Source organism: Thunnus albacares, chromosome 9 (assembly GCF_914725855.1).
Source record: "Thunnus albacares chromosome 9, fThuAlb1.1, whole genome shotgun sequence".
NCBI lineage: Eukaryota > Metazoa > Chordata > Actinopteri > Scombriformes > Scombridae > Thunnus > Thunnus albacares.
The window spans coordinates 11,244,621-11,272,578 of NC_058114.1; the positions used below are offsets into that span (position 1 = coordinate 11,244,621).

General features: G+C 39.2%; 2 protein-coding genes across 2 annotated transcripts; one reads left to right on the plus strand and one right to left on the minus strand.

The window, feature by feature from the left end:
• Nucleotides 1-180: 180 nt before the first annotated feature.
• On the minus strand, nucleotides 181-21,708 carry pla2g4ab (phospholipase A2, group IVAb (cytosolic, calcium-dependent)). The gene is made up of 19 exons (XM_044361310.1): nucleotides 21,378-21,708; nucleotides 19,660-19,764; nucleotides 16,702-16,783; nucleotides 16,276-16,424; nucleotides 15,862-15,975; nucleotides 15,262-15,299; nucleotides 14,508-14,652; nucleotides 12,932-13,068; nucleotides 12,273-12,495; nucleotides 11,805-11,919; nucleotides 9,164-9,301; nucleotides 8,986-9,075; nucleotides 7,901-7,966; nucleotides 7,239-7,369; nucleotides 6,982-7,093; nucleotides 5,349-5,533; nucleotides 5,058-5,247; nucleotides 3,610-3,767; nucleotides 181-2,577 (listed from the first exon to the last, which is right to left on the minus strand). Exons 2-19 carry the CDS (start codon nucleotides 19,675-19,677, stop codon nucleotides 2,425-2,427), a joined length of 2,244 nt encoding a protein of 747 aa, XP_044217245.1. The 5' UTR covers nucleotides 19,678-19,764; nucleotides 21,378-21,708; the 3' UTR covers nucleotides 181-2,424.
• A 1,066-nt stretch (nucleotides 21,709-22,774) lies between these two features.
• On the plus strand, nucleotides 22,775-27,851 carry ptgs2b (prostaglandin-endoperoxide synthase 2b). Its single transcript, XM_044362090.1, has 10 exons — nucleotides 22,775-22,920; nucleotides 23,266-23,382; nucleotides 23,478-23,621; nucleotides 23,761-23,904; nucleotides 24,279-24,460; nucleotides 24,578-24,661; nucleotides 24,753-24,999; nucleotides 25,527-25,813; nucleotides 25,924-26,071; nucleotides 26,747-27,851. Exons 1-10 carry the CDS (start codon nucleotides 22,863-22,865, stop codon nucleotides 27,157-27,159), a joined length of 1,824 nt encoding a protein of 607 aa, XP_044218025.1. The 5' UTR covers nucleotides 22,775-22,862; the 3' UTR covers nucleotides 27,160-27,851.
• The last annotated feature ends 107 nt before the right edge of the window (nucleotides 27,852-27,958 follow it).

A 27,958-nucleotide genomic window follows, 5' to 3' on the forward strand; every position in this document is an offset into this window, starting at 1 on the left:
AGCATACGCCTACTTTATATCACCACATTTTTAAAACAGTTAATCTACGACAAAAGGAAACAGAACATGCTGGAGCTACAACCTTTCACTTTTTCTCCAGCTGATGTGTTATTTCAGGAAGGGTCTCTTTGATACAGAAAAGGGTGTCAAATATTTTAACAGAAAACATTACGCAGAAGATAATATCTCTCTTTTATTTATTTATTTTTACAATGCACATGTCTCATCAGCTATAACACAGAGTTAATGATCACAGCAGTATTTATATAAACCACTTTATTCCCTAGAGCTTTAGCATCTTACACATTTGTAAACATTGTCATAGATCATAAAAATGTAATTAAACAAAAAAAAAAAAGAAAAAGAAAAAGAAACATACTACAGCTCTTGTATACTTTCTAAATTAATCAGCCAAATGCTATAAAGAAAAATGAAAAAGTGTAGCCTAACATGAGTTTTACAGGGTGTCAAAAATGACCACTGCTTGTTTTGTTGCACACAAAATATGGAAAATACATAATGCCATATGTCCTTTAATCTACATATAAGGCTACAGCCAAGAGCTGGTTAGCTTAGCTTAGCATAAAGACTGGAAACAGGGGGCAACAGCTAGCCTGTCCAAAGGTAACAAAATCTAGCTACAAGCACTTCTAAATGTCACAAATGAAAGTTTTCTTGTCTCATCTCATACAGTTAAGGTTTTGTATGCTGGTATCGATCTTCTCGCTCAGCAAGAAGGTTAATCAATGCCTTTCCCCAAAATGTAAATCTATTTATTTAAAGAAAACAACATAAAACATAAACATGTAAAAACTGACATGAATCATCTCCTAAAAAAAAAAAAAAAAAGAAGAAAACTGCAAGTTGCAAAGGTTTGTTGCCCATTCATCCCTGCAGCAAGACTGCAAAACACTTTTTTTTGTTTTCAGTTTTCTGAGTTTCTTCCAAACCAGTGAGGCTGAAGAATGAGCATATAGGGGTTGGAAGTGCTTCAGTGTAACATTCCACTGCTTTCTGTGCAGCCTTTGGGCCCCTGCAGGTATAGGTGTAGTGTGTCAGATTCCAGGCCTCCGCTTCTGCAGGTGTAGGTAGTAGTGTGTAAAATTCCACTGAGTGCCGCCGAGAGCCACCGTCTCTAGCTGCAAGTGGATCTCATCATTGCACTCACCACTCCACCCAGCCTTCCTTTGCTCTGACCTAAGCTTCACTTCAGCATATGGGGGAGTTCGAGGAATCCTGCAGCAAGTTGGACTGTAGGAGGAGGAAATGGCCCGAGAAAAACAAACTGTGCCGGTATCTAAAAGGCAGCCTGAAACAACATGGTCAGGAAAATAAACACACCTTTATCCTGATGGAGAGAGAGAGAAAGAAAGAGAGAGGGAAAGAAGTAGCGGGGCCGTTTCCATGGTATCAAGTTTTTGTTTTTCCAAAATGGTGGCTTTAATTTGAGACACTCCCTACAGAGAAGCAGGGAGTGCTCCTTCCCTGTAGGTGGGTAAACAACATTGAGATGTTTGAGGTATCGAGAGGGGGTGCACTTGGCGTGTTTAGGAGTTGCCATCAAACAAAACCAAGCGTTACAAGCTCCTCTTCCATGTTATCAAACAGAATTACATGTTTAGACGAGCCATCTGGTGAAAAAACAAAAACATGGCGAATAGCATGTTTTGCAGCCGCACGTTCGAGATGGAAAAAGTTCAGCTGACAAACAGGTATACTACAGGTGAGGCTTCTTACAGTGCATTCAAATAGCTGAAAGCAAAGTTTGGAAACAGTATGATTGCATATAAAATCATATTAAAGATGCAAATGTTTAACTCTCGGCAGCATGAGCTGAGGCTAAGAGGTGTCCACTTGAAATGGGAACTTTGCAGCTCCAGTAGAAAATTCACATGATGTATGAAAGTGAAATGAGCACTGGGGTATGAAGTGGACATTTCTTTCAAACATAGAGATGGTTTAGGTAGAGATCCCCAGAAAGTATCAAAAATAAAAGGAAGGACTCACAATCTCTTGCTGTTTGTGATGGAGTCAACAATCCAGTCATATTGCAGTGTTTAGAAAGTGTTGATTTTCAACATCCAGTCTCTCTCATAACCACAGGGAAAGCAACCATCATCTGTCTGTGGTCAACAAAAACCGACAGCAAAAGCAGGTTTCCCAGAAGTCAAATTTGTTAGATAAAGTACAATGAAAATTCCCACTGTGTTTTTCTATGAATGCAATCACAAGACTTTTTTTTATCAGTAAACATTAAGATTCTTTACAAAATCCCTTTATCAGGCACTTATCTCAAATCCAGAGTTTTACAAATCCTCAGGAGTAAAAACATAAAGAAAAGAGATCAACATATGATCACATTTCCAAAAGAATGTACAAAAATCCCTATAGTCCGCTTATCCAAAGTCTCCACCTTAGATCAGGCTACTGGCTATCATTTCCAAGGAGATTCCAGGGTTTCGGATCTCTTTTGAGAAATTTCTTCTTCGGGATCTCACTGAGGGAGAACGGAAGAGAGCGGCCTGAGGGGTTTTCTTTCCGGGACACGATGCAGTCCTTGATGGCCTCTTTAATCACCTGTTGGGGACAAATGAAGAGATTAATTCCAAAATGCCATATTTTATCATCAATGAGGAAAAATAATGCTACCCTAGATCTATTAATTTGTATTTCAATACAAGGATATTTCCTGTTTTTTGTTTTGTTTTGTTTTGTTTTGTTTTTTTGCAAGAAGAGGTCTCAAGGTTCACTTGAGTCTTCTTTATCATCCAACAATGTGCATTAGTTTTAAGATGTGTTTAGTGTCTATTCATATTTAGATTTATTATTTAAAGAAGCAAGATGACAGGTACTTGAACACAAAACATTTTTGCAATATTGACTGAAATATTATTGGGACTTCCAGGTTATTAAATATATAAAGATCAGGATGCGCTCATGTGTTTGAAGTCTCATGCTGTAGGGGACATTTCAATAGCGTTGGATGATTTAGGAAACTTTGTGGCCTGGTTCCAGACTTCTGAATTTCTGCCTACACGTTGGATTTTTCCAGCAATGGAAATAATAATGTTAATACCATTTGATTGAGTTGATACTTAGGCAAGAATGTCATTTTCCATACGTTAACGCTGAGTATTGAGATATTCAGGAAAACGTGACAGTGCAGGTCTGTCCGAATAAGCTGACCTTCAAGTTGCATCACATTTGAATCCTTAATCAGCAGGAGTGATTCAGATATGGTAAATGAAAGTCAGTCTGACATTAAATAAGACTTGTACCATCTGGTCTAAGGCGAGTCTTTGGAATTTGAAATTTTCAATGTTGCTTAATAAACTGCCAATTAGGTAATGACAATACAAAAATGCAAAACTTCCCCTATTGACAACACTACATGAGGTTAACCATGAATGACAATGAATGATGCAACAAACTGAAATCATTCATAACATGTGAAGGTGCGGTAGTGAATCACTATATAATCCCTTCATGGCCGTAAGACACATCCAGTGTCTGTAGTATAAACTGCAGACATTGCTATTGTTTGATGTTGCTTGGTGCCAGAAATCTCAATTTTGTAAACAATAAACATCTCGTAAAGACAGAACTGACCTCCAGGTTGTTGAGAGTGTTGAACTCCATGAGGTCATGGAGTCGGATGAAGGCCTCGTTGGAGTACTGGAAGTTAAAAGTGGAGAAAGGCGACTCAGGGTCGTCGAAGATGTCAAAATCTGCCAACTCCTTCTCCTTCTCGGTCTCTCTGGGAACACCTGTTCATAAATAAGAAAGAACGAAAGTAAATAAATAAAAACTGATCCAGTGGGATGAACATAGAGTTGGTATCGAGGATGAAATATATATGTTGAGTTTCAACAGCAGTTGACAAAACAATCTCACCACCTTTTTTTGCACTTCCCATCAACAAAGGCTAAAGAGTTGAGTTCAAACCTTTCAAATTCTTGATCAAAAGCTACAGATAAATACCCTGAGGTAAAATTGTTTTGTATTTATTTAACAAAATTTTAATATGTTTTAAATGTACTGAGGCAATAAAAAACGATTGCGTGTCTGAAGCACAACCCTGCTTGCTTCAAATTTGATCTTATTTACTATTGAAGACAATACATGAATTATTCTAATTTCTTTGTAACCAGAGACAAGGCGTGCAACAATGAGTTTACAACTTTATGGTGCTTTATTACACAGGAAAATAAAAGTAGAATCAAAGCTGTTAGAATAATTTAATTGTAAGATTGCAAGATAGTTTGCTTTAGTCACGTCGGATTCATCAGCTACTTTTTGTGGAAAACTTCTATCATCATATGAAAGACAACGTGCAGGAAAAAGTTACAGCTTGGAAAATGCAGGCGTCCAATTCTGAACTGATTCCCTTGATGACTTAAAGTATCCAACTTTCTTTTCCACAGAGGGGAAGTCCATATATAGTGTGATTCCTTTGGACGTCTTTTGGGTCCGAGTGCAAAAACCATTATGTAATGTCCATAAACAGCGGAAGTATGTAGGCAGATGACCTACTGAATGTAAAGAGGCATCGGAGTGGAGATGAGCTGGAGATGCAGTGTTAGTGTGTCTTTGTATGGCTCATGATGTATGGCCTGTTTACACACAGAGCTCTCCCACTGGACTGAGAGATTCCCTACCGCCACCTGGCTCCTAAGGGAACCATAATTCACCCAGACAGCTCATAAAACACTGAGTGCACTGTGGTTCCCGTCTGTGTGTGCGTGCACACACACACACAGCAAAATGCAGGTGTGCTTAAAGACAGGCACACCATTTCCACTACTTAATCACGCTGACCCTGAGCAGAGACTTTTTTTTTTATGAAGGTCACTCAGATGAGGGGCCCAGCTTCTGACTAGACATGAAAAGCTGTCCACGGTTTACTGAATATGGTTGAACTCCAGTGCAACTTCGCGGAAGAGATGCCTCATATGCCATGCCAGTAAAACAGCATTATTATAATAATCCAGATTGTTTTGGCATATTTTCCCTCTCACATATGCGGCGGAAACCTCACCACATGCACATGCACTTACCAGGCGCTTTGAATTTCCTGAAGTTGATGTTGACCAGGACAAAGTGGATGACAGTGGGGCAGTTCTTTTCGCCTTTTTTTGGTTTGAACACGTAGCATTCCTTCAGGCCCTCTCGGTCAAAGACTTTGGGGTCAATCTTGGGGAATGGGAGCTTGTTCATTCGAGCCCATTTTTCTGCCAACAGGAGCTCCTAAGGTGTAAATTTACAATTTATGAAATTTTGTTCTTGATTCTCCATTTGCACTGATCATTTTTAGCAATTCATGACTGTGCATAAAGTCGGACTCTGACCTTAAATGGGGGGCTGGAGTCGCTGGGTCGTGCAGAAAAGTCAAAAGAGATGATGAGGTCAACACCACGCTGTGGTCGCAGGATGAGGGGGTAGGGAAGGTTGTAGGTCAGGCCGCTGTCCACCACATGGATCTTCTTGCTCTTCACATCAAGAGGCTCGTAAATACGATCAAATTCATCTGGGTCTGAAAAAATTCCACCAAATTAATTAAATGATGATGAAACATTATTGTGAAACTGCCTTTGTCTGCAGGCACATTTTATTCCACACAACTAACCCAGCTGATTTCGTGACTCACATATGTAATTTTGACTGGGAGTACGGCTGAGTATCATTTTTAAAAATTGTTCATACTGGTGCCAATACCACACCTGCATTGCAGTGCCTGTTGTCTGCCTAACTTCCTTAGTCTGCTTAACAAACATGTTTTAATCTCTTAAACTCCCCAAGGACGCCGGCGTCCTTGGCCGACATTACTGTCTTTCAGAGGCTGTAGCAGGCTCAGTGTTAAAGTTACAGTGAAGATACTGTTATCATATGGAACTAGAAGACCTAAGGCATCCATTGTACCACCATGTCATGATAGCTTGTCGGGAAGGGGACAAAATAGCGCTCCAAGGTTAGGTTAGATTTTGGTGAGGGAAAATCTGGCATGGCCATTTTCAAAAGGGTCCTTTGACCTCTCACCTCAAGATATCTGAATGAAAATGGTTCCTATGGGTACCCATGAGTCCCCCCTTTACAGACATGCCCACTTTATGCTAATCTCATGCAGTTTATGGTGAACACCATGCAGTTTTTTGCATGCAGTATAAATGTGTTTCTTTCACCCATTCTAAAAATAGTGCATTTGAATATTTCTGCATAATGGGGTCACCGTTAAGTTTCACTGTTAAGTCATCAAATTTATTTCCAGCCACAGCTGGCAGCTGTTTTCACTGAAAAAAACTCTGATAAACCAACTGTACACTACCTGCCCAGCACCAAGCAGCAGACAGAAAAAGTTAGCTGGCAGTTAAAGAGCCAGATATTAACTTCATAACTTGGCAGAGACCAAAACAGCCAAAAAGAGGATGAATATTAGACTTCTAGTCATCAGGAGGAAACACAATTCCAAATAAATGCTAATGGTGATCCATGTCTAGATGTGTATATAGGCAATTGTTTGTGTTCACTACAACAACTTTTTATGGTGAAAGTAGTGTCAGTGTTGTGTTTACAGTTTACACTGTCCTGTGGTGGCAAAAAGTCAATTTATGGTGCTTTAACATAACAGAACAAGTTTATTTTTACAACAAACATCAGTGTAAAGGTCAGTATGGGGTCAGTACTAAAATATATTTTGTGTGTGGGTAAGGTTTGAAATACACAACCCAAACTATAATTAGACTCACATGCATCTACTTGCACATTAAACCACCGGGTACTGCTCAGTTATTATTATCCATTTCCCTGTATTTCATTATCATTCCTATTGTGACTGTCTACAGTTCCTAAACAGTCCCAGACCAGATGATCAAGAAACTGGAAATTCAAAACCACAATATGCAAAATAATCATGTCCTGGCCTGTTTTTCATTTGCGTGGCTATTGTAAAAATGAAGCATTGAATTGTGCATTTATCTTTCTCACCTGTGACAGCATCCACCTCCTCCTCCGGACTAGGGGCGTGGCACGTGACCTCAGTGACGGGGGAGAACGGGATGTTGGTGTTCAGGTTCAGGCCCAGCATGAAATTATGCACCTGGTTAGAGAGTGAAATGGGGTATGGAGGTAAAAAAAAGGCAGGTTGTTGTGAATTTGAATATAGGAAAGGTGAAACTAGAATAAAGCATGAGCACATGCATGTTAAATATTTTCATGGTTTCCAGTGAATATTTTAAAGGTACCTTCCCGGCCCGGCCCTCTCTTGTGTTGAACAAGGCAGAGTCACTGAAGAGCGACGTGACCATTCGTTGAACCCAGCTGGCTTGAGCAGTGCGATGGTACTCTTCCTCTGCCTCCGGGTTCTCTGTGCCACCTGAACACCAACACAGTGAGAAGGAAATACTATTAAGCATGCCTTGTCCAGAGGAGCCATCCTTCAACATAGTTTGCAATTACAAAGAATTGAACTGTGGCTCAGGAAGTCTTTTTCTGCAATAAAACTGGAAGAATTTGCAACTGAATTTAGGCTACATGAGGTTACTTAAATGTACCCTGTGAAGTTTTGCACCAATAGTTGTACACAGGGATGAAGTCAACACAATTCACATTCCTGCCACTAGTTTCAAGCTATTCCACTGATCAACAGTTGGCGGCGGTACTGTGCAAAGAAACTTAGTAATGTGCCAACAACGGCGGTGGAGAAAAAGACTGCGAGTTTGCAAACAAGGATGTAAACAAAGGATAATTTAATGTATTGAAAAAAACTGCTTTGGCAAGTGTTTCATGATGAAGGACATACATCAACACGATTGTTAGAACTCAAGGATACAAACAATTTTCATTTCAACAAATTTAATTATACTACACATTAAAGAGCCTATGAATCATGCATCATGCAGCTCACCTTGACGTGGCCCGTCTTCATTGTCCAGACTGTCTTCTCCAACGATGTGCTGTGGTTTGATCTGCTCTGTAAGACACATGACAGCTTCACTCATCAGGTTACAACTTCAAAAGAAACTTGTTAATCTCATTTATATCATCACAGACAAACACTGCACCTAACAGAATGTTTTTTAGACCTTATCAAATTTACTGTCTATTATTTATTGCTGTCAGAATAATCCCTGGCGGAAATGCAATACATCTGATAAACTGATGCATTCTTCAACTGGGTGGAGACATTCTTAGCACTTAAGTACAACCGATGCATTGTCAGAGGTGTGTTTAAAAGGTCACCCCAAACAAATACAGTCAACCAGAGCAAACATCCGATGAGCTGTCAGAACGATCACAGGAAGCCGATACCTTCACTGTTGTGGTAACATCACACAAAAAACACACAGACTCATTCACAAAATACACATTTACAGTCTGGTGAGGTCATTTTAAAGGTGTGAAGATACCTACTGGTGTCATGAGACAAAGAGAAAGAGCGTAAGAAAAGACAAACAGTAGGATCTCAGACATAACTGAATGCCAGTGTCAGTAAGAGGGTGTGACAGGAAAGTGTTTTCAAATCATACCTGTTATCTAATCAACTGATCAATACATACCAAAGACTAAGGCTGGAGACACGTATGCTCACTTACATAAAGTAACCATGACTAAAAACACATATTTCAGATTATGATGAGATATGAGATTAGTCTCAAGGTCCACAATTCCAAAATATATTATTACACAAGGAAAATAATCATGTAAATCATATTTTGGATGTAAGAAACACATTTTCTCCTAAACAATAAAGAATATATTCACAAGTATGTAAAATATTTCTTTTGTTGTAATGTAAGTGCACAAAACTTCGTCCGTTTGGCCAGTTTTTGTACATTTTTCAAAAGAACCTGAAAATTACGTTACTTTACATCACTATACTAATAGCTTATTCCAGTATTTCTGTGTATACTGTGCTGTTTGATGCATAAAGAACAAAAGTTATACTGTACAATACACAGAAAGAGAAACAGAGAAACAGAGATAGATTACCTAACTCCTCCTCCATGGTGCTGCCACCAGCTGTGTCTTTGACCCCCAACACTCTGTTGAACAGGATCGAGAAGGCGCTGCCCCACACACCTGATGCACAAATATACTGTTATTAAATATGATATGCAAAAGTCTGACTGTTGTGTTCAGTGGTCGTCGATGAAAACATGTCGCTCACCCATTAGAAAATGAAGAGGGTTTTCCTCGTATTTCTTCACAACAGTTCCCATGAAGAACTTGCTTCCAAACAAGTCAGGGGTCATGAAGGTGCCATATTTTGCCATCCCAATTTCGTAAGGACTGAACTCCACCCAGTCTGCAAGTTGAAACTTCAGTGTTAATGTAACAGAAACATTTTTGGAACACGTACGCCATATTTTGAATAAGCACTTGTCACCGACCACTGTGTCTGCTCTGTAGTTACCAAGGTGTTTTTGATCTCTAAAAATGCAATGTATGTACAGTTAGCATATGTAGTTACTGTCTAATCTCTTGCGCAGATTTGAAAATGTCATATTGAGGCACTGAATATAAGACCATGGGCAAACACTGTCTGTATCCCTGGACTGGACACCTTCAAGTCAAAATTCAGGGAATCAAATTCCTTGAGACCTAAAAAAGAGTCTCCAGCAGCTGAGTCTGAATTAACAAAACTTTATTTGAATGACAAAACTGAACGTTCTTAAAGGTGCAGTGTGTACAGAGTACAGAGGGACCGGGTCCTCTTACACGGAGCCCGCCATGTTTCTACAGTAGCCCAGAATGGAAAAACCAAACACTGGCTCTAGAGAAGACCTTTTGTGTTTTTTGTGAGTTTCGCAGCCACCGTAGGTTCTCTTTTATCAATTCTTGAGGCCCTGTCTTACAGAGGGGTCATGTGTAAAAATCTACTTCTCTCTTCTTACATGTTGCATTTTCCAACATTAATATTTAATCAAATTACCAAACTAAACTAACACAGCAAGCCCAGGGTGGCATAATATTCCACAGAAGCAGTACTGGCTGGTTGGGCCTCTGTGTTGTCTGCACTGTGTGTACAGTGTGCACTGTACCTGTCTGATAGTTCACAACAGAACAATACACAGAGAGTGGGAGGAACCGGAGGTCAATATGGCCCAAAGATCAATTCCGCTCCAGGGCCAGTTCATTCATCCATGATAAACAACAAGATGAAAACTGAGCTACATTGTCCAGCTCAACCATACCCATTACTTAAAACCTGAGTCAGTGGGTGAAATTGGCAAGAACACAGCAGCTTTCACATTACAAAAACAGTACTCTACTGAAAACCAGTGTCAGAAATAACAAAGGGCAGAACTGCCCTTATTTCCTAGTATTAAATAGCTGTGAGAGAAGCACCATGTCTGAACGCACGCACACAACTTAACCTTCCTTAAACTCTTTATTCTTCCCTGGCCCGATGGGTTGGTCAAACAGCTGTGATTGGCTGGATGTCTGTTTAATGACTCTAACTTGACCAATAGGTTTTCATATATGGGGAACTCAGTTTAATTTCATCAATGACCATAGGAAAAAGTGGCATCATATTTCTGTAAAAGCACGGGTGTCGCAACACCAGTAACACCCGCTGCTGTGAGGCGCCTGCATACACACAAACACTCAGGCATGCAAGTGAAAACAGTTGCACAAATGCACACAAACAATACACACAGATATATTCATATACAATGGAAATACTCAAGCCTCTGTCACCTTTTAGCCAATAATTGCCTTTTAAATGTGCAGATTATTTCACAACTGAACTTTACTTGAGCTTTCTATTTTCCATTGTTTCAGTCATAAAGAAACAGGGAATTTGATTGATATTTGATGATAAGAAATAAAATTAGAAAAAACAACGTGATTGTAGATTAGGAATGAGTTTGGCCTTATTCTAATGCATATCAAAGTGATACTGCACAATAATGCCTCTTCAAAAGAAATAACAAACAGACTGCTTGTGGTTTGCTACAGTAACAGTGCGAGTGTCAGATTGTGGGTGAGATGCTGAGATGCTTCAAACCTCACAATGCAGGTGTTTTCTATGGCTTTTTGAGCTACTGTGTGTTTATTTAAATTTCTGATCTATCTATCCAAGAATTGAAACCCACACAGCTGAGCAGTCATTTTGTGCTTCTGAACAACATGCGTCAAACAAACATCTATGACAACAATTCAAGTCATTTGTAAATGCGAACATTTCCTGAAGTTAGCACCAAGACAGAGTCACGCACGTAACATCTTCCAATGAACGATGGCATGAAGATTAAAGTGGTATTTCAGCTACTGTGATGAGATTTTCTTGGAACCTTTGGCAAAACATCAAGTTAAACTAAAACATAATCAGACAGTCTCATAAGCACATCTTGACTCGTTGATCTATCAAACATGACAGATTTTTGTCATTACTTGATTGTATTTTCTATTCAAATTATCAGTTCCACTGAAGCATGTTGCACTGTAGCTGTGCAGGCTACATCAACATTGAGGAAGTACTATACAACATGGGACTAACCCAGAGTCTGTTACGGCCTTGTGCACTCTACTCGGTTTCTTGATATAACACAGTTGCTATCTGTCACCACAGAGCAGTCATTACACGACAGCCCACCACGTCATGACACATCCTCTCTGTGGTAGCAGAGTAGCATTATAAGGAAATATGTATCGCTTGGTTATTTTGCATGTGGCCAAGCTCATCTGATCAACTCTAGTTACTCATTACATATGCAAAACAGCTCTGTGAGGGACATAGAGTACATGCAACACACAATTTAATAAAAGCACAAGCAAATACTCACAAAATGACAGATATTTACCTGCAAACATGAGCTCAGAAACATCTGGCTTGACATGCAGACATGTGAAGAGAGGAAGGGGACTCTGGGCCTGGTTTACTTTCTCCTGAAATTCACTCAGCTTGGTGTCCATCCTCTGATTGAATAGAACGGTCTTTATTCAATCATTTACACTCGCATTCATTTATTCACACGTAAAGTAGATGTTCAAACAGTATTCTCACATACAACACCAGAATTTGGTTCCATTGTGACTCCCACGATTATGTGAAAGTAAAATATGAAAGTAGAAATTGAAATACAGGGAAAGACTGCACAGAAATGAAAATAGAAAGTTTAAATTAGGATGAGAACAGTTCGAAAGAAAAGAGAGGAAATGAAACATGGACTTACGGGAAAAAGCTAATATACTGGTGAACGATAAGCAGACAGAGAAAAAAGGAATTCCATTGAAATTAAAACAAACATCAGCTCTCAGACGGCTCTTACCGCAGGTATAAGCGTCTCTCCTATGAGCATACCGAAGATATCGGTAAAGGTTACAGGCTGCCCTGAGGCCTTTTTGCTCCACAGGGCCTGGATGTAGTTGGTGATGTGTTGGGGAAGCAAGAGCCTCAGCGGGTTACTGCTTACTCTTTTCATCAGCTCCTTGTTGATCTCCTTTGGGCCCTTATTTGGAAACTCCGAGTGGGAGTAGAGAGTGGACATGTACCTACAGGGATAAAAAGAGAATTGGATAGACACAATGAAGCATTGAGAAAGAAAGACGTATTGCACAAATGTAAATCTAAGATGAAATGTTCTGGAGTCACTCAATATATGCTTAAAAAACACACTCTGCTCTTTATGACACCATAGCGGTTTACTGTACTTGTAAGGAAGTCAAATCCAATAAGTCACTCCACAAACATGAAGATGGAGACTGAAATAAGCCAGAAGTGTTCGCTTGATGACAGCTTCATACCAGCAGAGGAAGGCAGGAAAGTTTGCCAGAGGAGGGAGGAGGCAACACCGAAGGAGAGTCAGAGAGAACGTAAGATAAAAGAAATGTGGCAGTGACAACAAAGAGGAAGATAAAAAAGACAGAAAGTGCCTTTAAAAATAAGAGGGGTCAGGAGAAGAGAGAGAAGAGAGGAAGTAAAACTGACCAGGTGGATCCGGAGAGACCAGCGACATAAGTGGCGCAATCCAGGACCCCAGACTCAAACAGGGCTTTCATCACACCTGAGAAGCCGACCATGGCGCGGAAACCACCTCCTGAACCCACTATGGCTATTACTGGCACCTGTAACACACATACGTATACACACACATATATATACACAAAAAGATAGTAATGATGACAGGAAGACAGAGGCGTACTTAATCTCATAATTACATACTACACAGCAAGTGTATGAGTCTCACATTCTTTCTATCTCATTCTTTCAGCTTGAGTAACTTCCCTCCTTTGCCTCTATACAGTGAAGGAGCCATGCCAGTTGCGTCACACCTTTGCAACATTTTTAAACTTATCCCTTCAGATTTTCAACTATTTCGTAATTGTCACTGTGCAACATTGTTTCCTGTCTGCAGTCTGTGTTCTTCTTATAGTAAGTTATGAATATTCTGACAAACTTTGTCCCACAAGACCCATCATGGAGATCGAGTTATGTGATGTTAGAGCATAGTGGAAAGCCGTGGCTGGTTATCTAATTCCTCTGGAGTTTCCGGCACAAGTTGAAGACATGAGCAGGCTTGGTTGGAGATTACAGCCAGGCCCAAGGGCGTCTAGCCAAAACTATACTCGCGAGAAACTGAAACTTTGCTTAGCTCAGAGCAGGGGGAGCAGAGCGTGAAGCTTATAGAGCTCACTGCATGCCTCACTTCTCAGTGTGAGAAATGCAGACGTGTTATTATAGACTGAGAACACAGTTTGTGAAAAAGTGCATTCACAGTTTTGAAATTGGCAAGTCAGCAAGTCTGCAGCAAGTCTGGCTACATTACCAATAGCAACAGACTTCAAAGATTTGCACAAGTTTTATTTGTACTATTTTTTATTGCACATTTTTTTCACTAATAAACGCTACATTTCATAAATAAGAATGAATAAGAGAGTTTTTTTTTCACCAGTACGATGAAAAAGATGTGTTGGATATATGTCGCAGTGAGACAAAGAGTCACTTCGCTTCACTTTTGTGGCTTATTGATTAATGCATTAGTTTGACATTTTGGGGAATAAAAAAACAAAGTGTAAACTGATCAAACTGAGGAGATATATAAAGGTGTTTCTAGATTTAAGATATTTTTAAACTTCGGACAGAACCAGGCTGTTTCCAGACTTTGTGCTAAACTACTGTAAGCTAACGGCTGCTGACCGTACAGTAGCTTCATATTTTAGAGAAAGTTATGAGAGTAGTATTGAGCTTCTCATTTAATTCTTTGCAAGAAAGCAATTAGGCAAATTTCTTAAAATGTCAAACTATTTCTTTAAGTGTGAATCAATTGGCTGATTTAAAAGAAAATGTTACTGAAACATGAATGGCTTTCTGTCAGCTCACAGCAGCCATTAATTTTTCATGCCACATGATACTCCAGCGTTGTGCTGTACGTAGGAAAGGACAACAGGATGGTGAAGTTGAGTGCTTGAATAAATTAAGCTATCACCTCACTAATTTACATAAATTATTGAAAAAGATTTTCATATTTTTTCTATTTTAAAATATTTTGTTGCTCTGTACGCACCTCCTCTGGAGAGCTGGGGAGGAAACGAGGCTTCTCCATGTCCAGCAGCTTCTTGATGCCCAGCATCACTCTTTCTCTGCGGGTCTGTCTGAACTGCTTCTCTTTGTCACACAGGGCCAGGCTGAACCGCAGGTCAAGATTGGTGCTGTACACACAAATTATGAAATATAAGATTCTCTGATAGAAATCTGATAGTGGGAAGGTGAATACCTTTCACATGTTCTGCTGAGAGGAAGATAAGTCTGTGGAATACTACTGGTGATGTCGAAAGTGATCTTTAGGTCAGATAAGATGTCTCATAATAATCTCATGACAAGCAAATGTCAACAGACAAACAGTCATAACCTTAAACCTCTCTTACAACTCACTTTTTCATAATTAGTAAACCTTTAAACATGTATGGAATTTCCAAACCTTACCACTATCGTCTATGCAGTGATACAATGGGAGTTATGATGCATTTTAACTGTATATTAGCTTTAACAAGTATCCTGATAATCCGGAGCCACACCACTTTCAGTTCTAATTTTAGTTTCTGCACTGCTGCAGGTGAATTCCTGTCTATACAGTAGTTGAATTCCAGTGTATTCCAGTGAACCTGTGACACAATTGTACACACAGCATAATTTAGATATTACCTGTATTGCATTTCACATGAGGGCCTTTAGGTTGATGCCAGAGTGAATACTAACAATTATCACTTTATCGCTAAATTAAAATAACTGAGATGATTGATAGTAATTGGAATACATACCAGATCTCCAGTAACATCTCTAAATATACTTTGGTTGCCTGTCAAAACAATGAAATATGTGGTTATGGTACAGTGAAGGAGCTGTTGATTGTGGTTGGTGTTTTTGTCAACAGGCAAAAAGAATGAATGAACAAGGTAAAAAAAATGAAAATAAGAGGAAAAGAGAGAAGAATGGTCAGTGGTCAATAATGGTCAGTTTAAAACCTTTTTGCATCATTGCAATTGTTATTTAAATAGAAATGAAATCAATCTTTATATACATTACTTTATTTATATATATTGAAAATGTATCAATTAATTAATCTGTTATGATTAACTAACAAAAAAGTCTAGAGTTATTCTGATGGCACACTTTGGCCTCCATACACATGCAGTATAGTGTGTAGTGATTCACTGAAGCTGAACAACAACATTATATCAAATGAAAAATGAAAGGTGTCATGTTCATCTTTTCATACACATTTCCTTGTGATCAATCTTGATATATCTAATTTCTTTGGAGGCCGTGGGATCTTAACGAGAATGTAAATTAAGCTTCTATAAGTGTCGACAGTACTTTCCTGCACTACATGCGTTTAATGTGAAGGTGAAATGTCTTACTTTGCCAATGAGGAAAATCTCCGTCTTTGTCTGGCCTACTCTGAGCTTGCTGATGTCGAAGGATGACGTTCCAAGTGTCTCATCCATCACATAATTGGCGTCCATTAATGTTAGCTGATTAAAATAAACAACAGAAGTGTACAGTTGTCACGTCAAGATCAATGCATTCGTTATTCTGGCATATGTTCAAGTTCACACCTTTAAATCATGAATAAACAGTCTAGTTAAACAACTATCAATATAAAAAAATGTGGCATGAGTCATTCTGATAGTTTCTATGATCATACTATTAATTAATCTCATAAAAATAATGATTAACTTTGTTAATGTGGGTTTACGCTCCACTAGATCCCTCCCCTCTGTACTGGGATAGATTATACTGGACTAAATTAGACCAGAAAATGCTGTTCTTACCTCCAGGACATTCTGCTGGTTGGGGTCTAATATGAAGTGAAACGTCTCGTTCCATTTTGGGTTGATGTTGTTGTCTATGTGCGCTGTCCTCTTTCTGCTCTCTGGAGCTGACGGGATGAACAGCTCCACATACGGATCTGGTGTATCCACTGCAAACACACACACACACAAACTGAATTATTAGGATTTGTTTCCCTACAGTGTAACTAAACAGCAACAGAGCCCAAACTCACAGTTTCCCCCTACCCAGCAAAAATAAAGATGGTGAACTATATTCTTGTTGGAGACCTTTTCTTGGAGAAAATAACACAAATACATAGATTTACCTACTGTGTGCACACAGCATGTTTTGAATAACTTGAAGCAGCAATATGTATGAATGTAAGAATCATGTGCAAAAGAAGCAAGAAATGTATTCAGACTCACATAGGTCACCCAGCGCTCCCTTGGTGACATTCTCTGCTCGAACTACCTTCACTGTGAATTTGTGAGAGAACTGTTGTTCCACCTGCAATACAACAGTCACTCAGGTCAGTTTAGTGTCACTGCTTCACGTGAGCCAATATCAAATTATACAAGTCAAGTCAAATTTATTTATAAAGCACATTTAAAAACAACAACAGTTGACCAAAGTGCTGTACAATGAAAAAAAGCAAAAAACATAAAACAACACAATAAGAACACAACGACCAGTTTAAACGATAAAAAGACAATAAAATACTAAAAGCAATAAGACCATAAGAAAAAGAAAGGCAACTCTCATACTGAGTTTAACGCCATGGAATAAAGATGTGTTTTAAGACGGGATTTAAAAACATGCAGTGTAGAGGCCAGGCACGATCTCCCCTGTGTTTCAACCTTGATCTTGGGACAACCAGAAGCAACTGGTCAGTGGACCTGAGTGATCTTGATGGGATGTGCAGTTGTAAAAGGTCAGAGAGATAGGTTTGAGCTAAATGATTTGTAGACAAACAATAAAATCTTAAAATCAATCCTAAGACATACAGGTAGCCAGTGAAGGGAGGCCAGTACGGGGAAATTTGTTTTCACTTGTGTGTTCCTGTTAAAAGACGAGCTGCAGCATTCTGGACTAAATGTAAGCGTGAGAGGGAGGCCTGGCTAACACCAACATAAAGGGCATTACAGTAATCACGTCAGAATAAGATGAAAGCATATATAACCCTTTCATAATCATGTAATGATAAAAAGGACTTGACCTTAGATAAGAGCCTCAGCTGGAAAAAGTAGATTTTATCACTGAGTTTATCTGTTTGTCCGATTTAAAATCACCGTCCACTATCACACCCAGATTTTTTACTGTGTGTTTTACACATGGTTCAAGGGAACGCAGATCCATGTAAGGGGCCTCACAGGCACTAACGGGTCCAAATATCAGGACTTCAGTTTTACTCTAATTATAGTTTAAAAAATGTAAGGTCATCCAAGCTTTGATGTCTTTGAGACAGTCCAACAATGGTTTTAATTATATCTTTCCATTTAAAAGGCAGGTAAATTTGAGCGTCATCTGCATAGCAGTGGAACAAGACACCATATTTTCTAAGAATGGACCCTAAGGGGAGCATGTAAAGGGAAAAAAGGATTGGCTCGATAATAGCACCCTGAGGGACTCCACAAGGGAGAGGCGCTGAGGAGGAAACACGGTCAACAAGTAAGACCTGAACCACTCCACAACAGTTCCTTTAATGCCAAAACAACGTTCCAGGTGACAGATGAGACTACTGTGGTCTACTGTGTTGAATACAGGTGTGAAAGAGTCAGTAGCTAATAAAAGATTGTTAAAAACTTTTAAAAGAGCTGATTCAGTGCTGTGAAGGGCTTTAAAACCATACTGGAACACCTCAAGAATGCAATGTATGTATAAAAAAGATTGCAATTGTATGCATACAACTTCCTCTAAAACAGTTTGGAAATTGGCCTAAAATTGGAGAGAACCAAAGTGTCCAGATTAGATTTTTTTGATCAATGGTTGCACTACTGCATGCTTAGAATTTGCTGGTACAACACCAATAGTCTCACAAATCTCTTTAAAAAGGTTAGGGGGGAAAACATCTGTGGGACAAGCTAAAGATTTGAACTGAAGAGACAGGCTCAGACTGGTTAAAAACAACAGAGCAAGTGACAGTGATGGGTGGGTCGTAAAAAGGGGGTGCGATATGTGCTCTAATGATAGCAATCTTGTCAAAAAGGAAAGTCGGGGAGTTTTTCACAGGTTTATGAGAAAACATCAAGACAAGCAGATTGGGGGTATTAAGATTAGCGTTAATGGTACTAAAAAAAAAAAGAGGTTTGTGACAATTATTAAAATAATTTCAGAAAAATATTTTGTCTTTTCAGCTTTGACAATTTTCTGATATCTGCAGCAGCTGTCCTTTAAAATGTCAAAGGACAGCACACATGGTGTCATTCAACCATGGTTCAGATTTAGGTTTAAAATGCATGATTTTAAAAGGAGCGATGGTATCCAGGATGATACAAATCACACAGCTAATCAGGAGTATAACCTATAATGCAGGAGAAATATATACATTTGCACATTGTGTAAGCAGATTCACAACAGGTTCATGTGTCATTCAGTGAGAACATCTGAGGTTTTTGGCAGACAGATACTGAATGTCACATTAAGTGTGAAATTAATTTCCTGGCTGTGTTCACACTGATCAATATTTACTTTCTCCCATCTGAATAACATTAGAATGGCAAAATGCTCACATCAAAAACATGCTAAAATATAGGCTACACAACAGTCTGTGCTAATGTCTCCAATGTTAAACAACATGCAACATATAAGTTGAAATTCAAACAGTTTTGGAGTACATTAATCTCTTAAAGAAATGTCCCCTTTGTCCTCCATGAATACCCATCATTGATCCCATGCTGGATTAAGAACAGAAGTTGTTTTGCATTTCAGACATCTGTTCATGTTTACAGCTGTTTTAAGGTGTGACCATTCATGAGGAACACATTAGCCTCTGATGCTTTTCTTATAAAGGTCTCTTGTATGTTTTGTAGTAATGCAGGAGAGACAATTTGGTTTCAACTCAGTATACACAAGCCTTTAAAACAGTAAGTGTTGAAAGACTTTTAACAGATGCCCTATAGTCCTACAGGGCTGTGAATGCAGATATCAAACACATTATCTCATGCTCATGTTTGCTATTTGTAAAATCCACAGTGATAATAAACGCGGCCGTGAAGTTGACATGTTTGGTGCAATGTTTGTCCAAAAATGCTTAGAATTCCTTCATGCTTATTGCTCAAAAATCAAAAAGATAATGCCTGCTACAGAACTATTTGGTACATTAATTGAAACAAAAAAAACCTCCCCACTTCTATTGGCTTTATTGTACTTATGTCCATACTCACAATTATATTGGAAGCCATTGTCTGCCGTCAGTAGAGTAATCCTTCGACAAGATGTGAACTTTAACTCAGGAGAACATCTCAGTCATGAACTGAAACATTTAGAGCCTGGAAGATGAAACATATCGGTTGAACAGGTTTTCCTCTGATCACAATTTGCAAGATAACAAGTAAACAATATGAGAAAAGCACATTTATCCACATTTGACCGCAGCTGTCACAGCCTCAACAATCAGACTTATTACTGTAATTTCTTGAAGAAGGATACCGTCTTAAATAAGCCAGAACTGCTTTAGAAATATCAGTGAAGTCCTTTGCATCTTGACAGGGTAGGAAGTGTGCTGAGCCACAAACCCAAGATAGGAGGACTGAGTCCGGTGTTTGTGAGAAAGTGAGTGCAGTTTGTGAGAAAGATGCCAATAAAAAAAGATGTATGTCTGATGTCAAATGGCCAATCTCACCGAGCAAAGATAGTGTGTGTATGACATAGTGAACAGTATAATGTGCAGCAGGGAAGCAGCAGGGTGCATTTACAGAAGAGGGGGTGAGACAATTATTTTTAGCAACATTGAGCCTTTCTCTTTACGATGGTTAAATATACATATGTTGATAAGAAATTTGAATACGGTGTGTGTTTGTGTGTGTGTGTATGCATGTGTGTGTGTGCGCATGTGTGTGTGTGTGTGTGTGTGTGTGTGTGTGTGTGTGTGTGCTGGGATAGCACATCAAGGTCAGTGAGCCTTTTCTCAGCTGTTCACCAAAGCGTATTATTACTGAGGGGACTGAGAGCACGTAGAGAGTCACTGTGTTCACAGAACTGGTCACGTAGTTTGCATTAGTGGTCCAACTTTCGAAAGTGCCAGTTCACACTGCCCTTGTTCTGCAGCATACAATGAGTGCATGCAGCCTGTTGATTCCTGTGTGTGTGCCAACATATCCCAGAGTCCTCACAGCACAATTTTTTTATATGAGGATGTAGAATGTGAAAGAGACACACAGCAACCAGCCATGATGCAAAACAGTTGGAGTAATTATAGGTTTTAAAGGTATACTGGTGTCTCCTACTGTATGAATACGTGTACCTGAGATGTACAAGATAAAGGTTGGAAGTGAAAAAATCTCACAAGGCTACTTCTATGAATCACTGTGCATTTCCCAAAAGAAATATTACAGTGAAAAGTCATTACAGGGTATCTCCTACTAACTTGTTATTAGGCCCCTGTAAACAGGTTTTGCCTGATTCTCTTTTTGGCTAAGCAGAATAAGGTCAACTCTGACAAGGCCTGACTGTGTGACATGCAATAATAAATAATGTAATACAGTACAGTTGGTAGTGTAAACTATTAATTTTCAGTTATGTAAACATATAGTATGATATAAAGCATTGTATACATGCAAAACAGGAATTTAAATGTTATTTTCTTAACGGCGACTAAGTGCATTTGTTCACACTGATCTGCAGTATTTTACTCATTTCACACTGAATACAGGCTATTACAAAAGGCATCAATAAAGTGTTGATGTTCTTTGAGTCCTAATATTGACGCGATTTTAGTTTCCTCGTCCTCTGCGTTGCGTAAAGTCAACTGTTCAAGAGGACGCTGGTTAAACTTCCACAACTCGCAGTCACTGGCACTGACCTTCCTCTCCATATTCCTCTCCAGTCCTATTTGCCTTAAACATAACACTGTGTCTTGAAAAGAAAAGAAATGGTAACATACCTTAGCAGGAGCGCACTATCAACTCACAAATCCTGAAAACTGTGTCATGCTGTTCGAGAGTATCCACCACTGTAGAACTGAAGATGGAGGAGGTGCTTCAGTTTCTCGGCAGATGTACAATACACACACCCGGCAGTCAGCAGGAACGCAGTTTTGCGGTATCACACTAAGTTAGATAATATGCAGGCTAATTAAAGCCGACTACACGAAAACAAAAAAAGTATTCCTTATGACATAAAGATATTTTACTGGCAAGAAGGAAGTACGGAAAACTCCGTGGAAGAGTCAGAAGCTGACTCAGCGGGGGGAAGCTGCAGCTGGTCTCCGCCTCTCAATAAGTGCGCAATGATGTCCGCGTGAGGGCGCATAAAGGTAAAGTCTGACTGTAATGAAAATAACTTTCTGCTTCGAAAATGACACACCGCTGACTCTATAGTTATGCTTATTAGTAAACTTCCGTTTTGGGTCGTTTCCACTGTCTGATGGTGGGCTACAATTATAATTTTATATAATTGTGGCTTTCTTCATGCAGTATTTCCATTAACGTTATCATGAAGCCCGGTTATCATAAGACATTATTAATTTCACATGAAAATAAACATAGATAAAGTTATGCCTGATTTAATTCCAACAGAAACCCTTATCATGAAACGTAGTCATACTAATTTTAGACGTCATCTCTTAAACAGATACAATATTTATCATGCATCAGTATATGCATCATATTTGTTTTATTTCTACACGTCTGGCGATTGAAAAGTTGGCAAAAACGGATCTCTTTTTTTAATTGAAATGATATCTTGAAATACAGTCGTCTTCTGGTGGAAATAGGGTTTTTTTAATTAAGATATCAAGGGCACGTTTTTATATTTTCAGTTACCTTAATAATGTAAAAGTGGCATTCCTATAATTAATTTCAATTAAAACCAATATATCCTTCATCCGTTAAAAACGTATTTTGTGACAGCATAAATAAATCCAGTTTAGGTTCTCATAATTAAAAGACATGTTAAAATGTAAAAGGTCATAAAAAGTCCTGTAAAATCCTATACTTTTCAACATGCTGTCTGCAAGGGGAGAAATACACCTTTACATATGAAAGTTGAAACATTTCACTCTTGTTCTGAATTAATTTTTAATGTGTTCAATTTAAATTATTCCACTGAGAAAGACGGACATGAAGAGAAAATCAGCGAAAGGTTGAAAGTGAACGTAATATCTGATTAGTGGTTTTTCAAAAAAAAAAAGGTGGAAGAAAACAAAATTTGAATTGTGTAAGAGAAAACATTCCTCACTATCTGGCATTAGTCGATTTTCTGGTCAATTTTGTCTCATACATAAAGCCAGTGGATGGCGTCATCCCCCTCCTTCACGTGGCTATAAAAGCTGCTGCCATATCAAGTTCAGCATTCAAACTGCCTCAGAGCGACACGGCTGCAAGAGGAGAGCAGGAGCGAAGAGAAGCTCACACAAAGTCTTTGGAGTATGAACAGACTCACGTTTGCGGTTTTCCTTTTGGCTCTCGGGTTTCCTGTCTGCGAGGGTAAGTAGAGGCAACAGAAAATCATATGTCTTAATAATTTGACCAGAAACTGCTGTTTTAGAAAAAAGACAAAAGTTAGCATTTTTGTACAAGGCTGTGGGTTTGTACTGGAAGACAGCAATTAGAAAACACACTTAATTTGTTAATGTGAATTTTGCAAGAACACTGAAAGGCTAAAAAAACACCACCCCGCTATGTTATTATGAGTTTACAGGTATGCTGTAGCATATTATAACACCTATACTGTAGTGTTTTTAAGAATTTAATACTATTTAAAAACTTTTTTATGTTGGTATCTGAAGTGAAGTGAATTCTCAGCAGCCGCCCAACGTTGTCTTGTTTCAGGTAACCCATGCTGCTCAGAGCCATGCCAGAACAGGGGCTTTTGCACAGCGCTCGGAACAGATACTTATGAGTGTGACTGCACACGTACTGGATACTATGGACAAAACTGCACGACACGTAAGTATAAGCAGAACACATGGGTGCATCTGAACTTAGAAAGTACTTATTTTTTTATCTGTTCAGTCATTCACTTTCCCTTTGGACCCTTACAGCTGAATTCCTCACCTGGATCAAAGTGTCTTTGAAGCCATCGCCCAACACCGTCCACTACCTTCTCACCCACTTCAAAGGCTTCTGGAACATTATCAACAACATCTCCTTTCTCAGAGATGCCATCATGAGATATGTGCTGACATGTAAGTCTGTCTAGCTGAGGGCGAAACGAGGAGATGGATCGGAAACTCTTCATTTAATAATTTGTACACAGCAGGTTGAAGAAAAGCACTAATACTGACAGACTAACATGCTTTTTTCCCTCCGTTATTCTCTCTCCAGCCCGATCCCACTTGATTGATAGTCCTCCAACTTTCAATGTGGATTACGGTTACCCCAGCTGGGAAGCCTACTCCAACCTTTCCTACTATACGCGAACCCTCCCTGCTGTGCCAAAGGATTGCCCAACCCCCATGGGAGTACTAGGTGAGTCCACTCTCTCTGCTTTTGGAAAACCGGTTTTCTCAGATTCTTGAATACTGAGCAAGAGTGGCTTGGCCTCATTCTGTCGCGGGAAGCGCTCAAAAGAAATTGCCCTCCTCTTGTGTTAATAGACTGGAAATGTGCTGAGGGAAGACAGAAAAAAAAGGAAGTCAAAACTGAATGACATGAAACCACTTTTTACTCATTTTATTGAAAGTAAATCTCAGCTGTTGAAGCTTTTATTACACATAAAAAATGAATCATCAAACCTTATTAGCCTGTTTTATACAAATTCAATTATAAAGTATAAAGCCTATGTGACTGGCTTGGGTTTGTGTTTTTAGATACTTAATGTGTGTTCTCAATTGTTTCTCCAGGTAAAAAGGAGCTACCCGATGCTAAGATTTTGGCTGAGAAGCTCCTTATGAGAAGACAGTTTATTCCTGACCCGCAGGGGACCAGTTTGATGTTTGCATTCTTCGCACAGCACTTCACACACCAGTTCTTCAAATCTGACATGACGAAAGGACCTGCCTTCACACAAGCTAAAGGTCATGGGGTAAGGACGGCAGATCTCAGACTATGTCAGATTTCAGTCAGGCAAAGACGTCACATTTGTGAATGAATAATTAATTAAAAATACAACATGTGTTAATGGTGTGGTTTACGTTTTCAGGTGGACCTCAGCCACATTTACGGAGAGACCCTGGAGAGGCAACACAAACTAAGACTCTTCAAGGATGGCAAGCTTAAATATCAGGTATGAGAAGAGACAGATGTAGCTCAGAAAGCTTCACAAGCTTCAGAACAAACACATGTCTGACAATTTCTTCTCTTGCATAACTATGCAGACTCTGGAAGGAGAGGTCTACCCCCCAACAGTAAAGGATGTGGGTGTTGACATGCACTACCCTCCTCACGTCCCTGACTCTCACCGCTTCGCTGTGGGCCATGAGGCATTTGGCCTGGTCCCTGGTCTGATGATGTACGCCACCATCTGGCTCCGTGAACACAACAGAGTATGTGACGTGTTGAAGGAAGTTCACCCTGACTGGGACGACGAAAGGCTCTTTCAGACCACACGACTCATTCTGATCGGTGAGTTGATTTTCTCAGTGTTTCAACAGTGAAACCATAGTTGTAGCGTAGCTCAGAATAAAGCACTTGTCATTGTACTGAGAAAGCTTTCAGGGGAATTTTCAATGGAGGAAGTTGTACTTTTCATTTTGGTAATCACCCTCCAAGAACTCTGGCGCACCCAGTAGAGCGTTTGAGCTCGCACGTCTTGCAGGATTCACTGCAAGACATGAGAATTTCTTTTCAACATCAGAAAGAGGAAATGGTAACAAACTATTACGGTCAAACAAATGAATATTCAATACATTTACTGCAACTCCCTTACTGAAAAAATTTGAATCTATAAATACACTAGTATTTTTTGTTTCAAATGTTTAACTACCTTCAAATCCTAAACTCAGATTTAGGCTGAGCACAGCGAAACTGCAGCTGAATGTGAAAACAGCCTTCTAGTGTCAAACTCTGCACATATATCATTCATTTTTGAGTTGAGTTTAAATACTGATAATGTCAGCATTATATTAAATATTTAATCATTTGTCCTGTAGGAGAGACCATCAAGATTGTGATTGAGGACTACGTGCAGCACCTGAGCGGCTATCACTTCAAGCTCAAGTTTGATCCTGAGCTGCTGTTCAACCAGCGCTTCCAGTACCAGAACCGCATTGCATCTGAGTTCAACACCCTGTACCACTGGCACCCACTGATGCCTGATTCTTTCCACATTGAGGAGAAAGAATACAACTATAAACAGTTTGTCTTCAACACCTCTGTAGTAACTGAGCACGGCATCAACAACCTGGTGGAGTCGTTTACTAAGCAGATTGCTGGACGGGTAAGAGCTGTTTGTAGTAACTGTTGTAGAAAACATTTAGATTGAAATGAGAAAATAACGCTGCTGTTGCTTTAAGGCTGCATAACTGACGTTTCTTTTACTTTTTTTAGGTTGCAGGTGGCCGAAATGTCCCAGGACCTATTATGTACGTGGCCATTAAATCCATAGAGAACAGCAGAGAAATGCGCTACCAGTCTCTGAACGCTTACAGGAAACGATTCTCCATGAAGCCCTACAGCTCTTTTGAAGACTTGACAGGTGAGACAAAGTGAAGATAACTCAAAATACTACGAGTAGGTGGAAAGGATGACGTCACAGGATTAGTGAAGAGGTTATTATCGGTCCTTCAACATGAAGTGAAAGTTGCCTCAGGCATAATTTGTCATTATTGCTGCATTGTTAATAACATTGTCAAGAACTGATGGCAGGAATTAAATACAAACTTACAGATCTTACAGTCAAAGTTTGATGATGTGGGTTTTCACACACATACTTTTTTGAGGAAATGGGTGCAGTTTTAGTTTCCACAGCTTTGGAGGTTAGGAATTTATTTCCGTGACTCTAAGAAGCAGATGTTCATTTCATCTTGAGATAGTGTAAGCAGACTGTCATCACAGGGAGCAAGACATAAACAGACAGGAGAAGCAAAGCGCTTCAGGAAAGAAGATTTGACTTCTGCAAGAAAAGAGGATTAAATGTTGATTAAAGATGTATGAGTAAAAAAGATGTTGATGTGTGTGAGGATGAGGAGAAGAAAAGAAGTAAGGACTTAAAAATGGATTATTGCTTTTTATCTCACATGTGATGGATTACAATAAGTGAAAACACAGGGCTCATATTTAGACTAACTGCACTCTTTGCAGCAGCTGAACCAGTGGGCGAAGCCAGACTGAGACATTAACTAAAAACTGTTTTCTCCTCTGTGTTATTCAGGAGAGAAAGAAATGGCTGCATTGCTGGAGGAGATGTACGGACACGTTGACGCTGTGGAGCTCTACCCAGGCCTGCTGGTGGAGAAACCCAGGGAAAACGCCATCTTTGGAGAGACCATGGTGGAGATGGGGGCCCCTTTCTCCCTCAAGGGCTTATTGGGAAACCCCATCTGCTCCCCGCAGTACTGGAAGCCCAGCACCTTCGGGGGCAGTGTTGGCTTCGACATTATCAACACCGCTTCCCTACAGAAGCTCGTCTGCAACAACGTACGGGGCCCCTGCCCTGTGGCGTCCTTTCATGTGCCTGATGTTAAAGAGACGGGGTCCATGATCATCAACTCAAGCACATCCCACTCACGCAGCAGTGACATCAACCCAACAGTCATTTTGAAAGAAAGGACTACTGAGCTCTAAGTTGTTGTTTTTTTGGGGGGGTTTTATACTTGTTTTTTTAATATGTATCTATTTATTTATTTATTTATGTTTTATTTATTGTTATATTTATAATGTAAACTGGCACATGTTTTTATACAAGTTTTTACAAATATTTTTGTGCGATCATTTAAAAAAAAAAACATTCTGTGGTTTATTTATTGAAAGATTCAGTGTATTATAAATTATTAAATGTTTTACTTGAAGGTTAGTTTACAGTTTCAGCTACATTGTAGCTACACTCATAATTTTTCTTTAGACTAAGTGCTGCTTCTTCCATATATGTTAATGTATTTACTTCTCTTTGACTGTTACAGCACCATTGCATTAAGTTTATACTAAGTTGCATCACTGATGTGCCTCAATGTTACGGACTATTTTTTTAGTTTTAACAATAGAGTGTCTTTACTTCCTTCTGGGTATTACCTATGTTCATTTGAGAATTCTGAGTCTAAGCTGCACAAGTTGCTTATAATCTTTGTACATCTCTGTTCTGTACAAAACAGGAGGACTATCTACTGGACTGGAGGACTATCTAAAAAAATATGAACATGTGACGTTGAGACAGGCTTTTTTTTAACAAGTTTGTTATAAATGCGTGATTGATTGTATTGACACACAATTTTGACACTAATAAATGCTATGAGGAAATGATACACATTTCTGAGAAATCAGCCATTTTTACTTTTGTTGTGTCTTTTATAAACTCTCTAACTGACTGCCACGGGAGCAGACTTGCTTTTCCTTGAAAAGGGAAAAATTCAGATGGTATTAAAAGCCT